Here is a 16,419-nt window from a genome sequence, read left to right as displayed (position 1 = left end):
TCATCATGAGCTGCAGCAGTAGCTGCTCTGCAATAAAATGCAGGAAAGCTCATTGTTGATACTTGATAGTTTAAAATTATGAAATGAGCTTAAATTCATAATTAATCAACTTGTCAAGACTTGAAATGTAAGTGGTCTACTATCTTTAAAGTAAATTTTACATTTTTACTCAAGTTTTTTTTTAGCTTTAAAATCATTTATATTCGCTTTAGCTTTTGAATGAATTGCTTTAGAAGTTGGTTTACTTCTTAATGAACTTCAAAATAGTCTGCACAAGCAAATGTTAAAGTGTTAGCATGCCTATACCTGTCACTCTGTTAGATGGATCTTTATCATTAGGGGCCTTATTGTTCGCGTCACGATGGTTGTTTTACAATTTTTTTCAACATCTCAAACAGGCCTAGGTTGAAGCCTTCCCACTCGAGAATGCATCGTACACAATGGATTTCAACTCTAATCCATGGAATTCTGCATTTTAATTTCTTCAATCTTCTCAAGGTTAGTTAATTAATTTCCATTTCCTTCTGAATCATGTTCATTTCATCTGTTGATGATCGTTTGACATGTGATTTTCGCCATTAGTAAACATGAAAAAGACTGTCAACTTGAAGATCTTTGTTTTCATTCGCACCTACTCCATTAAAAGGGGATAATGTGTTTTTCTCTGTTTTGAATGAACTTAAAATTTATCACACGATTCTTTGGATGATAAACTAGCAAATATTAAGCCATAGATTTAATTACAAATTATTCAAAGACCTTCAAAGTAATTAAAACTTATAATCGATCTTTAAAATTTAAGACAACATTTAAACCTGCCATTGTAGTTAAGGGTGGGCTTGCATCACATATTGGTCCTAATCATGTTATGGTTCGGGTGGCAGATACTGATTGGGTCAGAATCAGTCCCTACGAATGCCGGAAAAGTTAGGAGCAACTATGGTGGGACAGAAGCAACTAGTGGTATGTAGGAATTCTATTGACACTTTTGGATAAAGAACATCACAATCTAAAAGCAGTGTCACATCTTCTAACTTATTGTGATTATTCTCATTGTTTGATAAAATGTTAGTGTTGTGGCTTTTGATTGGGCAATTGAAATTCGTGATAGATAAAGATATTTCAACTCTTGCAGTTGTTATTAAACAAACATAAACTTTTTTTTATTAATAAAATACTAATTTTTTTTCGTCGAGGCTCTTGAAGATTCTGTTTCTAGAGTATGAGGAATCAAGACAAGTTGGCCAAAATTTACGATCTCAGTAGCTTGGCTCTTTCGGTATCTATTTTCTTTATAATAATTCTTTCAGTATTGCCTTTATATAGATACAAGAAACTGTTGATCACATTGAAAGAGACAAGGGATGTATCAGAATCAGTCACAATGGACTCATAAACAATAAATCAAATAAGAGGCAATGTGGATGATGCATACATGCTACTTCTTTCTGGGAATGACTCTCAACAGAAAGTGAAGGTTGTTACAAATTTCCCTTTTGTAATAAGATATTTTATTACTTATCAAATAGGTATTATAATCTTAGAGTAGTTATACCATGTGTTTTCTAGAGAGAGGGCAGTCTCTCTCTCTTTAAAACTTATCATGACTTTCCCATCCAAACTTTAGGGTTTGTGGCGGCCTTATCTTCACCGGTTTTTCTCTGGTTTTTTTCCCAGTCCTTCTGGTTTTTCTTCCCAATTCTTGGGGGTTTTAAAAGTTTTTGCAACAAAGTGTGGGTGTTTCCTCTTTTAGCCTGAACTAGCTCTAATGGATAAATGAAAAAACATAGCTTTTTCCAAGGAGGGAGAGGAAGGTGTGGTGGTGGTGGCGGAGGAAGAAGTGTGCAAAGAAGAACCTTTTCAAAGAACCTTAGCGGGGAAACTCTGGATGGAAATCTGTTTCAATGTGAGAGCCTTTAAGAGCACTATGACAAATGCTTGGAGACCGAAGAACCATGTAGAAATCCAAGACTTGAGCAAGAACCTTTTCCTCTTCAAGTTTTCGACAAAGAGGGACTTGGAGTCAGTTCTGAAAAATGGACCATGGAGTTTTGATAGGGCCTTATTAGTTCTAAATAGGGTCTCTGGTGAGGAACAACCGTCAGATCTGAATATGCATTTTAGCCCATTTTGGGTCAGAATCTATAAGCTCCCTCTGATGCTCAGATCAGAAGCTATGGCGAGGAAGATTGGTACTATTATGGGCACTTTCGAAGAGATAGACCTGAGGGAAGCATATAGGAATGGGCTTTCTGAGGATCAAGGTTTTGGTGGATCTAAATTCTCCCTTGAAAAGAGGAACGATGGTAAAATTTAAAGACAAGAATCTGCGAGTGCTTTTCAAATACGAGAGGTTACCTACCTTTTGTTTTGTATGTGGTAGCATTGGGCATCAACTTAAGGATTGTGAGGCCCTTGAAGATTTGACTAAAGAGGGTTTTGAGGAGCTGGAGGAACAAGACCTATCATATGGGCAATGGCTGCGAGCTTCTCCGTTATCCAAGATGGTAGATGATGTGAAGAAAAAGGAGTCTAGTTCTGGAACGTGTAGTAAGAACCTCTTCAACGCCCCTTCTAGCCAAAGCAGATGTGAACCAAAGGAGAAGGCCTGTTGGAGGATAATGAAGTTCAGCAACCCAAAGTTGGTGGAGCTCTAAATGAAAATATTCTAGAAATCTCAAAGACTAATCAAGGTGGGTTAGATGTTGAGACAATAGCGGAGTCACTGGGGGCTGTGGATCTCTCAGTTGCGGATCCAGAGATTGGCAAGAATAAACAGGTATCGAATCAACAAAAGAAATGAGTGAGGAAGAAAGGAGAAAGGAAGAGTGGTTTGTCTCAAAGAAGAGGGAAAGGAGGGGATAATTCAAAAAGACAAATGTTATGATTACTGAAGGTGCTCTTGAAGATTGTGGCAGTGGGGAGAAGAAGAGGAGGGCTAACAGTGGAGGCGAATCTTTGCAAAATCTTTTACCAGAGGTGGTGTTGGATGTGCAACACCGCCTACCCCAATGAAAATCCTCAGCTGGAACTGCAGAGGTTTGGGGAATCCTCGGGCAGTTCGAGCCTTGTCAAGGCTCATCAAATTAGAAAACCCCTCTTTGGTTTTCTTGATGGAAACCAAATTGAAGTTGGATGAGATGCAGAAGGTATCATCAAAGTTGGGCTACAAATTCTCGCAGACAGTGGAGTGTAGAGGAAGCGGTAGAGATAGAGCCGGGGGGCTTTGCCTTATGTGGAAGGAACCAGAGATGATTTAGATTCAGACTTTCTCCCAAAATCATGTGGGAGGCTACTGTCAGTTGGAGGATGAAGAAGGTCCTTGGTCTTTCTTGGGATTTTATGGTTTTCCAGATGAGCTTCGCAAAAGAGATTCGTGGCTTTTGTTGGAAGGGGTTTTTAGGGAGCTTGAAGGTAAATTTTTGGCTTTTGGAGACTTTAACGACACAGTTCAAGAAAGTGAAAAACGGGGAGGAAATTGTAGATCCTCTTCTCAAATGGCGTGGGGAAGACAATCTCTAGCGAATTGCAATTTAATTGATGTGGGATTCTGGGGTTATTCGTTTACTTGGACGAATGGGAGACAGGGGAGTGACAATATTCAGTGTAGGCTGGATCGGATTATTGCTAACAACTCTTTCATGGATTATTTACTACTCTCAAAGGTGGTTCATCATCCCCGATTCGGTTCAGACCATGTTGTCTTGAGGATTGTGGTCGAGAAAGAGACTTTTGTGGAGAAAAAGAGGCACTTATTCAGGTTTGAGGATGTGTGGCTTAGAGAGCCAAGTTGTGAGAGATTGGTACGCCAACTTTGGTCTGAGGCTACTGGTTTTATTTCACACAGGACTAAAGCTATCCAAGCTCTTCAAGATGTCTTCAAAGGTTTAAGAACAGGGAATATTGCAAAAGAGCTGAAACGTGTTGAACTGTTGCTCTAAGGAGAAAATAGGTGGTCTGAAGATGCTAGAGAAATGGAACAATATAAAGCCCTTGAGTCTCAGAGGAACAACCTTCTTAGTTTGGAGGAAACCATTGGGAGACAAAGAAGTAGAGATGTGTGGCTCAAAGCGGGAGATCGAAACACGAAGTTTTTTCACTGCAAGGCTGGCCTAAGGAGGAAAACAAACACGATTAAAAGACTCATGGATCCTTGTGGCAGATGGAGGAATTGTCTGGTGCAGTGCGAACAAATTTTGCTGGATTATTTTGAAGGGATCTTTTCTTCCTCTAACCCTTCAGATATTCATGAAGTGTGTAGGGGTGGTCAAAGTAGACTGTCCGAAGAGCAGAAAAATTGGTGTGCTGAGATTTTCACGGATGAAGAAGTGAAGGCGGCGGTGTTTCAGATGCACCCTAATAAAGCTCCTGGGCCTTACGGTTTACCGACTAGTTTCTTCCAAAAGTTTTGAGATATTGTTGGAGGTGAGGTCATCAATTCTTCTTTGTGTATTCTTAACTCTGGCCAGGATCCAACTGGGATAAATTTGACATTCATAGTCCTTATTCCGAAGATCAAAAATCCTCGATGTCCCCATGATTTTCTCCCCATTAGCCTCTGCAATGTGATTATGAAAGTAGTAACCAAGGTCATTGCTAATAGAGTGAAGGAGTTGCTGCCTGATATCGTTAGTGAAGAACAAAGTGCTTTCGTCAAAGGTCGCTTAATCACGGATAACGCCCTAATTGCGATGGATTGTTTCCATTGGATGAAGAACAAAAAGATTGGGAAGAAAGGTGTTATGGCGTTTAAGTTGGACATGTCAAAGGCGTATGACCGGATAGAGTGGGATTTCGTGGAGGGGGCTCTCGAAGCTTTCAATTTTCCTCATGGGCTGATTCATCTGATCAAGCGGTGTATCTCCACAGTCTTCTATCAAATCCTTATTAATGGGCACACGAGCAGAAAATTCACCCCGACGAGGGGGCTCCGTCAGGGAGACCCTTTGTCACCTTATTTGTTTATTTTGTGTGTTGATATTCTTTCAGGGATGATTCACAACACTACTGTCTCTAAGGATCTTCATGGGATTAAGGTTGCGAGGAAAGCGCCGACAATTTCTTACCTGTTTTTTGCGGATGATAGCCTTCTCTCTTCTAGGGCTAATGAAGAGGAAGCAGATAAGATTCTCAGGCTGCTATAGAAGTATCAGCAAGCCTCTGGGCAGGTGGTCAATATTGAGAAGTCTGAAGTTTCCTTCAGTAGTAATGTGAATGAGGTTTCTAGGGAGCTTATTCGACGGAAACTGGGTTTCAAAGCTGTGGGGAGTCATACTAGGGATTTGGGCCTGCCGATTGTGTTTGGTAGATCGAAAAAAGAGGTTTTCTCCTTGGTGGTTGAGAGAGTGTGGAAAAAAGTCAAGGGATGGAAGGAGGTTCTTATAAAGGCTGTGGCGCAAGCGATTCCGACATACATCATGAGTTGTTATAAACTGCCGGATAGTTGTTGTGATGAGATAGAAGCAATGTTAGCTAGATTTTGGTGGGGATCAAAAGACGGGGAGCGGAAAATTCACTGGATGAGCTGGAATAGAATGGTGCGGTCTAAGAGTGAAGGAGGGATGGGATTTCGTGGATTCATGGATTTAAATACCAACCTTCTTAGCAAGCAGTTTTGGAGACTCTTGAATGGAGATGGGTCTCTTATGGTGAGATTTTTCAAAGGCAGGTATTATCTTAGAAGTTCTATTGCTGAGGTGGGGTTGGGCTTCAAGCCAAGCTATGCTTTGAGGAGTATCCTTAGCACTAAGGAGGCTGTGCTCAAGGGTTCTAGGTGGCATATCAGAAACGGTGAACAGGTAAAAATCTGGTCTGATAATTGGATCCCTTCTCTCCCGGGTTTTAAACCTCTGAATCCTATTGTCCCGATTGATCGGGAGGCTTTGGTCAGTTCCCTTATTGATAGTGACTTGGGCTGCTGGAAGTTGCATACACTTAAAGAGTTATTTGGGGATGGTGACGTCTCTCATATTACTTATATTCCCCTTTCTATAGAGCTGCAGGATGATAAACTGATATGGGATACGGAGAAAAATGGGGAGTTTTCGGTTAAGACCTCGTATCATCTGTTGGGGGTTGCTAGGAGATTCAATTTGTTGGGCCTTCTTCTTGCACAGACGACGGTTTTTGGAAGCTGTTATGGAAGGCGCCTGTTGCCAATAAAGTCAAAGAATTTTTGTGGAGGTTAGTGAAAGACATCATGCCTCTAAGGAGTAATGTGTGTAAGAAAGGTATCATCCTCAATCCCTCGTGCCCTCTGTGTTATTGTGATGCTGAATCTTCTTCCCACCTTTTTCTTCACTGTGATTTTATCAAAAGAATGTTTTTTTCGCCTCCTCTGGGTGTGAGAATATCGGATGTTGAAGAGGTCATGGACTGGCTGTTGCCTATTTTTCGCAGTAAGGAGGTAAAATTATGCCAAGTGGTTTGTATGGGGCTATGGAAGGTGTGGAAAGCTAGGAACTCAGTGGTGTTTGATAAGGGTGCTCCCTGCCCTATGTTGGTTGCTAAAGATGTGTGGCTTTCCTCCATTGAATTAGACAGCAACTTGTTGGTTTCTACGGATCGAGTGATGCCCTCGAAGGTGGAAGCGACGTGTGGGAATTCCTGGATTATCCAAACTGACGCGGGGTGTTTTGATGGAGGCATTGTCTCTCTTGGTTGTGTTATAAGGGCAGCAAATTCAGAAGTTCTGCTGGCTGCCACTCAGAGGATCACAAGTTTTGTCGCACCGGGCACGGCGGAAGCTCTTGGAATTCGGTGGGATCTACAACTAGCTAAGGAACCCGAGCTCGATAAAGTGGTGCTCCAGTCGGATGCGCTAGCCGTGGTCGACTGTATTAATGGCGTCTCTTTAGTGCTGGACCTGGATCCTATCGTTATGGATTGTCGTTCTTTTCGTAGTTCTCTTTTTTCATCTACTGTTATGTTTATAGGAAGGGATGCCGATACTGATGCTCTTAGTTTGGTGGGCATTGGGAAGTTGGTTGACTCTCGTACTTGGTTAGGTGTTATCCCTCGCAACGAGGAGTTTCCTGTAGTTTTAACTAATTTGACCTTCTTTTAATATCTTTTAATATATCTATGTCTTTCCATAAAAAAATCTTTGAGTAGTTTTGCTTACAACATATTGTACATTTATAAAAAATTCAACAAGAAAGGATTTGAATCTTCTTATGGTTGACTTTTGGAATTACTGTAAATCTAATTACAGTTGCATATATTTGATATGACCCTGTGTTGCTTTGTGTGTTGTGTGTTGGTTCATTATTATAATTACTAATTGGAGAACCATAATAATTTTATTTAAACGATCTAAATTGTTAGGAACCCGAATTAGAGATATAGGAATTAATGGATAAAAACACATAATATAGAAGAAATGGATTTAAAATGCACAAATATCAATATGTAACAATAGAGTATATAAACAATCATAAGTTCCAAACAAAATGCAACATTAATAATTCATGATCACACAATAAAGTTTATCCACTTACAATATACCAACATAAATTTAAAGAGTTATAATATATATAATAGAAATTATCAATAAATAGATGGAATGACAATAAACTACTTTGCCATTAGAGTTGTAATCACCCGTATCCTTAATGGCAGCATCTACTGACATTACCCTAAAATTCATGCCACATATATTTTTACCACGACAAAGCCGAAAGAATCCTTCCTCACCCCAATCCGTTCCCCATGAGTTCTTAAGAATCCATGCATCTTTCTCAAATCCAATTAGGAGAACGTTATGATTTAAACTGTCTTTATCGCATATGTTTGGGCAAGAGATACCGCTAGTATATGTCTGCAACATTCCTGCATTGATAGAAACTTTACGAAACAAAACATAAATTAGAAAATTTTCATTCAATCTAAATAAAAAGTAATGAATGATGATCGGACAAATATATACGGCATAGTAAAATCATTTTTGTCAAAAACAATTAACTACCTGAGAGAGGGCCATTTTTAACTAGATTTGCAGTTATTTGGCCTTCATCGGTGGAAATCATACTAAAGTTAGAAATAGAAGCTGCAATTTTGGTTTTGTCAAATTTACACGAGGCATTTTTTTTCATGTATGGATAATCTTTTTCTCGCATTGCTCCTCCAGAATGTAATAAATATTCAATTGCATTGGTGGCCAACCCACCAAAGCACCCGGAGTCACATACTTTGTCCTGATCACACTGCAAATTTTTTAACTTTTAATTCTTAAATGTATATATCAACAACACATGAAAATACAAGGACACCCAAATAAAATTGAAAATAAAGTAACATTACAATTATCTATAAAATTATCAAAAATCAATTAGTATAAATAATATTAATAAGAAATTGGAGACTCTATTCTTATATTTAACAATACATTCAACTCTTTTATAAAAAGATACAATTTTTAAAAAATAATTAATAATTAAAAGTTTTTTTAAATGATATTCAAAAGAAGAATAATAATATAAACAATTGAAAATATAAATTAAATAATAATTCCTATTTTATAGAAGAATTTACTAAAGATTATTTTGTAGATAAAAGTATAAATCTAAAACAAGTTGAGTTTTACGGAAGAAAACGGACGTGACATTTTGACATGTCTTGATATCGATACTATTATCACAATTTTTATATTAAAATAAATTATAATTAATTCACACATCGACAATTGCAATTAATATTACAAGAGATGTACCGATTAAAGGCATAAAAACCTTTATACATTCGAGACCATTTTCAAAATCATGGTTGCTAGTACTATATTCGTTTGACCGAGCTTTTTTCAGTTGTAAAAGTTGCTTTTAACCTAAAGTTAAAAATAAGAGCTTTATATATAAAAGTTAGAAAATATTAAAATGGTCGTGTATATGTTACAACACAATAAAAGGGAAACAGATATAAGTTATGCGATGAAGAAAATGTATATGTTTATACAAACCAGATGATCACAATCCAGAAGCTGCTGCTCGCTAAGTGTCAGAAGCTTTTTATTTGTTCGATAATGAGCTCCTTCTAAAACTCCCGTCGCACCAAAAGCCCAACAAGAGCCACAATGGTAACCCTAATAAAAAAATAAATTAAATTAACAATATAAAATTTTAATAATTATGATAAATTAATGTTTTAATTATATCAGATACCTGATCTTTAACGGGAGTGACAGCTCCCTTGTCACGCCAATCGAAATTCTCTGGAAGATAGTTGGTAGGAAGGATGGTAGCGTTTCGAGCGTGAGGTGGAAAGCTGAAACTTACTTTAGACCCGAGAAGCTGCCCGTGAAACTCGTCTTCCGTTAGATCGGAGTACTTTGTTACTCCGTGAACAGCATAAGGATCAAGCTCTTGCTTCAGCTTGGCTATCATGAGGTTTGACTTAAAGACACTGAATCGAAAGCGGTGTTCTTCTTCGGATGAGTAGTTTTTGACAAACTTTAATTGGAAGCGGTTGAAATGATGCAAGTGATCTTCCGCAATAGTAAAGTTGTTGTCTGATAATGTTAAGGAACTGACTTGAGTGAGAAGGAAGAGAGAAAAGAGAACCATGGTGTATTGGCCGGAGGAGGGGTGAAGAAAAAAGATATGGCAAAGTATGGTCATTTGAAGGAGAATGAAAGATGGAGAAAGATGGTTATTTGAATTGAAGAGAAGTTAAGAGATCAAATATAGCCACGAGACAATTTCATTAGTTTTGCATGCATGCTTCAAAATAGTATTTCTTGGCTTTTATTTAAGTTTCTAATGCAATTTTCCAAATAGCATTTGTTGTTTTCCCTCTGCAGCTATATTTATTTGTTATTTACTTTCGTTTCAACATATACTTAACATATACTTAACGTTTCAAAATAGCATTTTTCTTGGTATTTACTTTCGTTTGTAATGCAATTTTTACAATAGTATTTTGTTGTTTATTTGTTATTATGTAAAGTAGATCATTTAAACATGTACTTAACGTTTGAATTTTTTTGTTGGTTTAGTTAACTTTGGAATTTAATAGATTATATATTAGTTTTATAGTATACTATTTAATTATGATATATTGAATTAGGAGTTAAATTGTGTATATGATAGTTAATTATGACACGTTCAATTAGTGAAAGCATACACTATCATTGTCATTATTATATTTTTATTATTAAAACAAATGAATATAAAAAATCAAATGAATAAAAAAAATTGTCGCTGAAAACAACTAATTTTTTTTTGACACGGCTTAATAAAAATCAAATGAATAAAAAAAATTGGATGAGAAAATGCATAGCATCCATTCTAAATGAATGAAAGATTTATTTTAAAATATATGGAAAAATGTAGGAAGAAGAAAAATACTTAAAAACAATTTTTCATAAAAATATATTTACTATTTATGTACTCAATTAAGTGATTGTTAACATTTGTATTTATTAAATGTTTTATTGTATATAATAATATTTAATTATGATATATTATATTTTGACTTAAATTATTTATCTAGTTAATTATGACATATATAATAAATCAGCTTTTTGGAGCTACTTCAAGAAGCTAATTGCAAAGAGAGGGCTTAGACAAGGCGGCCCCTTGTCACCTCTTCTTTTTGTGCTTGTGATGGAGTATCTCCAGAGACTTATGGCGAAGCTGAATTCCATCCCCAACTATAAGTATCATTCCAAGTGTGAAAGGATTAAGCGGGTGAACCTTAGTTTTGCGGATGATTTGTTACTGTTTTCTCGTGGGGATGCTACCTCTGTCAAGGTGCTTATGAATATATTTAATCAATTCTCAAATTCAACAGTTTTAACAAATGCAAAGCATATTATGGAGGGATTGATGAGGACACCAGACTAGAAATTAACAGAATCACAGGCTTCCTTGAAGGGTCCATGTGGTTTCGTTACTTGGGGATTCCGTTGGCTAGCAAAAAGCTCAGTGTGCAGCAGTGTATGCCACTGATTGACAAGATAGTTGCAAGGATGCGACACTGGACTTCTAGATATCTGAGCTTTGCTGGTAGATTTTTGCTGATTAAAAGTGTCCTATTTGCCATAACAAACTACTGGTTGAAGTGCCTCCCACTGCCCGAGCAGATCTTGAAGAAAGTGGATTGCATTTGCAGAGTTTTCTTATGGACTGGAAAGGATTGCAATTCTAATAAAGCCCCGGTTGTGTGGGAAACTGTTTGCTCACCCAAGAATCATGGGGGCCTAAACCTGATTAAATTTGAGGGAGTGGAATAGAGCTAATCTGATCAAGCTGGTTTGGAATTTAAGTGGTAAGGAGGATAGCTTATGGATTAGGTGGATCAATGCGTATTATCTGAAAAACGATGGTGTAAAGACCATGACTTCTAGAAATTGTGAAGTAGAGAGATGTTATTGAGAAACATAACATGTGGAGCACGATTCTGAATGCAGAGAAGGTAAAAATCACAGATATTTACGTGAAACTTATCCAAGATCAAACTCCCAGACCGTGGAGGAGGATTTTGTATGACAACGGAGCCCGGCCTCGAGCAAAGTTTATCTTATGGTTAGCTTGTCATGGGAAGCTGGCAACTAAAGAAAGGTTAAAGCGTTTTGACATTATGGATGATGATACATGCAGCCTATGCAGTGCACAAGAGACTCAAAATCACTTGTTTTTTGAATGTGATGAAATGAAGAGTATGTTGAAACAGGTTTTGTCTTGGATCAAGGTGCAACATTCACCTGGTATTTGGGATGAAGAAATTAACGGGCTCAGATTGAATGCTAAAGGAAAGGGGTGGAAAGCGAAAGTTCTGAAAATAGCTTATACGGAAACAATCTATAATTGTTGGTTATACCGGAATGATAGATGTTTTGAGAATATTGATAGTAATAGAGGTATAGTGGATAGAATTATAGATACGGTTATATACCGACCGTGGTTAAATCCTAAGCTAAGACATCATGCTAGTGCTTTCATGATGCCTTGATAGAGGGTTTGGTTTTTTAGTGTTGTTGGGTTGGCGGGATCCATTTTGATCGCCTTGTAATTAACGGTTTTTTGGTTAATGAAAGTAAATGTTTTTCCAAAAAAAAAAAGGTAGGACTTCAGTCTAGTGAGTTCATGTTCAGAGAGGAACCATGACGGTCTGATGTCCAAGGAGAGACACGGTTTGAAAGGAACCAAAGATAGGGACAATCAGTAATATTCCTCGTATCTCAAAAACCCGGTACCACATACATACTTTGAGGAGTAGTTGTTGCATCCATATTTGCATTGGTTGTTGTTGTGTTAGAATGATCTGTGTAATTAATTATTATATGCGGTCTATTTTCACTGCTAATATTTGTAAGGTTTATTCTTACTCCTTTCTTGTTTATTTGTGTGACTTGTGCATTATTGTACATATATTCAGGAGAAGTAATTTCTATTGTGAATTGGAAGATGGTTTTGCATCCCTCTTTCTCGTTTATTTATTTTTTATTTTTCACTATTAGATGGACATTGCTCTGATTCTGTAACATCAGTGAATGAGATGTTAATTGTTGAGTTGATGTTGGTTTTTTGTTTTATTTGAGTAACATCTTAAAATTTGAATTTCTCTTTTCTATTAAGAGTTGGGTTTAGGGTATTATACTAATATTTTTTCTTTGCTTAACCGAATTCCGAACATAAAATTAATTGTGATGTTGATGACCATTTTCTTTTTATTTTTCGGGTTCTATCGATATTTTTCATATCTTTTTGAAATAAATAAACTTTGACAATTACTCTATTGTATTTCGAAGCGTTCATGGCGCTCGAATATTTTTCGCGCACGACAGAAGAATCACTTCCTCCCAAAGGTCAACGTAGATTTTTGTTAGGTTAGATTTCTCTTGATGTAATATATTTATTTGAAACTTTTATTTCTCTCCTGTCACGCTTTCTTCCTTTCGTTTGACATACAATTACCTATAAGCTTCACCCACATATTCCTCTAAGAGTTGTTCATCACTTAATTCACCACCATATTAAATTTTAAATTAGAATTACTAAAAACATTTTCTTTTATCATTATATTTTGTTTTTGATTTTCTTTTCTCTTTTAATAAGTGAAAATCAAAGAAAATGAAGTCCATTTTAAATTCAATCCAAGGCCCAAGTCAAAGTTCATTTATTTCAGGCCCATTACCAATTAGTTTGTCCAAGTCATTTAAAGATAATTCAAATCATTAAGCCATTTTTAAGCCATGAAGGAAAATTGAGTGGGACAATTCATTTGTATCACACGGTTTGAGCAAATATTTCACCAACTTTTTCCATTCAAATTCATTACAAAATGACACAAGTTTCATGGGCATTTCTCTACAGACAAAATTTCACTCACAAATTCCTCACTTTCACACGGATCCTTCCACTCCACTCCACAAAATCAGCATAATTCCATTCCACCTCTAACAACCTTGATTCTATCTTATCAATTTCCTACCAATTATGCCCTCAACCCTCACTCATTCTCACACTATATAACAGAAAGCTCTGTGCAAGAAAAAAGAGGAATAAAATCATAAGGAAAATCTTCTCAAAAATTCCAAGTATCTTCCTCCAAACACCAAAACTGAATCTGTAACTTGCACCTTTGCAGAAACCTTCAACACTTGGATTTCTCCCCGCTCGATTACTCCTCTGAAAAATGCAATCTAACATTGATGTGTTTAGTTCGCTCATGATATGCTGAGTTCTTCGGCAGGTGTATAGCACTTGGACTATCACATTTAACAATGATACATCGACCTTAAAGTTTCAACTCCTTAGCAAAACCATCAAGCCACAATGCTTCTTTCATACCTTCAGTGAGAGCAATATACTCCGCCTCAGTGGTTGATAAAGCAAAAACCTTATGAAGTGTTTCTTTCCAACTAATTGCAGTGACAAACATAGTGAAAATATATCCATAAATAGATTTCCTGGAATCCATACAGCCTGCATAGTTAGAGTCGACATATCCTTTGATTACTAATTTACTATCTTCACCCAAGGCTCCACCATAAATTAGGACCCTATTCAAAAACCCATTTATGTACCTTAAAATCCAATTCAACGCTTGCTCGTGAGCCTTTCCAAGATTCGCCATTTACTTGCTTACAAGACTTACTGCATATGCTATATCGGGTCTAGTACTGACCATAGTGTACATCAAAGAACCAACTATATTAGCATATGGAATGCTATTCATATAGCCTCTTTCGACATCAGTATTGGGACACTGATCAATACTCAGCTTGAATTGAGGGTTTGTTGGAGTAACAATAGGTTTGAATTCGACATACCAAAATTTTCGAGAATCTTCCGTAGGTATGCCTATTTAGATAAGCATAATTTCGACTGCTTTTTATATCTTTGAATGTCAATCCCAAGAATCCTAGAAGTTTCTCCCTGATCCTTCATATCGAACTCCTTGTTGAGTTCATCCTTCACCCTAATTACATCTTCGACAGTGTTGATTGCTATGAGATCATCCATATAAATCAACAGAATAACAAATGAATTACCAGGTCGAAATCGAAAGTAAACACAGTGGTCGAACTAGCTTCTAATGAAACTTATGCGTGTCATGAACTTGTCAAATCTCCTAGTCCACTGTCGAGGAGATTGTTTCAGTCTATATAAGAATCTATTTATCTTGCACACATAATCTTCCTTCCCCTTTTCGACATACCATTTAAGTTGCCTCATCAAGATCGTTTCATCTAGATCACTATACAAGAACGCAGTCTTCACATCCATCTATTCTAGTTCAAGCATAGTGAAGTAACTGGAAAACTCATCGAAACAAATACAATGAAGTTTCCATTGAACATATATTTATCCTACGCACAGGAATGAAAAATATCGAAGAAAACCAAAATAAGCACAGGTCTCAGAGAACGGGTAAGGGTGTCTATTACGTGAGGGTACCCCTCACGACTGTGGTACTCCACAGGATCCATTCTTGCTAGTTTCTAATCTAAGGGTGTGTGTGTGTGTGTGTGTGTATCATGCAATGTGCTAAGGGAAACATGCAATGGAAGGATAAGCAACTAGAAATAAAAGTCGAACAAAATAAGAAGAGAAAAAGTCCGAACAAAATAAATAAAAAAGAGAAAAGTCTGCTCGCTAGGGTGTTCGTACCCAGTGCCTACGTACCTCCAATATGCAATGGAGAAATCAGAGCGCCGTAGTTCGGATCAAAAGTTTCTATTTCTATCTCGATTCGCGTCTCCTAGAGAAACGGAACCGAGCACCCTAAGGGGAGCATGCAAACAAGGAGCATCACAAAGATCCTAGCAAACATGGCATGTGAACATGCATCATAGATAAGAACATGCAAACAGGCATCGCAAACAAAAAACAGACATGTAAGAAGCATACATGAATGTGAGTGTGTGAACAGGCATCACAAGTGATAACGCAAACATGCATCACAAACAACACGTAACAAGCATACACGTCAAATGTGAATAAGTATCACGAATAAAAATGTGAATAGGTATCGCAAACAACATGTAACATGCATACATGTCCAAGTGTATGAACAAGCATCACAAAGATATCATACTAACATGCATCATAGATAAGAAGATAGTGAACAAGAATCACAAAGATATCCTACTAACAGGCATAGTAGATACTAAGATAGTGAACAAGCATCACATCCATATGGCATACAATCGAGCTCCGCTCGAGAAACAAACAAACTACCGAAGTAGTAATCAAAGAAAATGCATAATAATGGCACACAAACGAGCTCGACTCGTAAAGCAAACAAACTATCGAAGTAGTGACCTGGGGACAAGGGAAATGCTTTAGCTAACGGGGAAAGTCGCCCAAAGCTATCGTCAAGAGGGAAATCCACCCGAGACAGACGCACAACCGACTCTTAGCTAACGGGGAAAGCCACCTGAAGCTACTATCAACAGAGAAAGCCACCCTAGACAGACATGCCGCAGACTGTTAGCTAACGGGGAAAGCCAGCCAAAACTACTATCAACGTAGAAAGCCACCCGAGACAGGCATGACACAGACTGATAGCTAACGGAGAAAGCCACCCGAAGCTATTGTAAACGGGGAAAGCCACCTGAAACAGGTTGAAAGTAAAAAAGAAATAAGCAAGGAATAATAAACAAACAAAAATAGAACCTCTTTCGAGGGCTTGGCCAGATGAATGTCTACCCTAGTTCTCATGTTATGAATTATGCGGCATTCCTACCCTGCTTTTCATGGCATCATATGGTGCGCGAAAGAGTAAAAGATACCAGGATACAATACCGAACAGATAGCAAATCCGCAATGATCTAGCAAGAGAAAGCAAAGAAGTCCGAAATACTTCGCGAAAGCCATCATCAAGCACAGCCAGAAAGCATCATTGTAAAAATAAATCACGCACGACATATGGTACGCATCGTGCATAACCACACCAATAACCTGCAAGAGAAACACG

General features: G+C 37.4%; 4 protein-coding genes across 4 annotated transcripts; 3 read left to right on the top strand and 1 right to left on the bottom strand.

The window, feature by feature from the left end:
• Window positions 1–3,011: 3,011 nt before the first annotated feature.
• LOC131619537 (uncharacterized) lies at window positions 3,012–3,941 on the top strand. Its single transcript, XM_058890626.1, has 2 exons — window positions 3,012–3,204; window positions 3,292–3,941. Exons 1-2 carry the CDS (start codon window positions 3,012–3,014, stop codon window positions 3,939–3,941), a joined length of 843 nt encoding a protein of 280 aa, XP_058746609.1.
• A 2,258-nt stretch (window positions 3,942–6,199) lies between these two features.
• Window positions 6,200–7,066, top strand: LOC131619536 (uncharacterized). The gene has a single exon (XM_058890625.1). The coding sequence runs from the start codon at window positions 6,200–6,202 to the stop codon at window positions 7,064–7,066; it is 867 nt and encodes a 288-aa protein (XP_058746608.1).
• Window positions 7,067–7,473: 407 nt separating this feature from the next.
• On the bottom strand, window positions 7,474–10,639 carry LOC131619535 (cysteine proteinase 15A-like). The gene is made up of 6 exons (XM_058890623.1): window positions 10,579–10,639; window positions 9,156–9,502; window positions 8,954–9,076; window positions 7,967–8,204; window positions 7,580–7,845; window positions 7,474–7,494 (listed from the first exon to the last, which is right to left on the bottom strand). Exons 1-6 carry the CDS (start codon window positions 10,637–10,639, stop codon window positions 7,474–7,476), a joined length of 1,056 nt encoding a protein of 351 aa, XP_058746606.1.
• A 740-nt stretch (window positions 10,640–11,379) lies between these two features.
• LOC131619534 (uncharacterized) lies at window positions 11,380–11,946 on the top strand. Its single transcript, XM_058890622.1, has one exon. The coding sequence runs from the start codon at window positions 11,380–11,382 to the stop codon at window positions 11,944–11,946; it is 567 nt and encodes a 188-aa protein (XP_058746605.1).
• The last annotated feature ends 4,473 nt before the right edge of the window (window positions 11,947–16,419 follow it).

The sequence above is a fragment of the Vicia villosa genome, linkage group LG7 (genome assembly GCF_029867415.1).
Source record: "Vicia villosa cultivar HV-30 ecotype Madison, WI linkage group LG7, Vvil1.0, whole genome shotgun sequence".
Taxonomy (NCBI): Eukaryota; Viridiplantae; Streptophyta; class Magnoliopsida; order Fabales; family Fabaceae; genus Vicia; species Vicia villosa.
The sequence above is the reverse complement of the archived record's forward strand: the minus strand, read 5'-3'. Positions and strand labels throughout refer to the sequence as shown.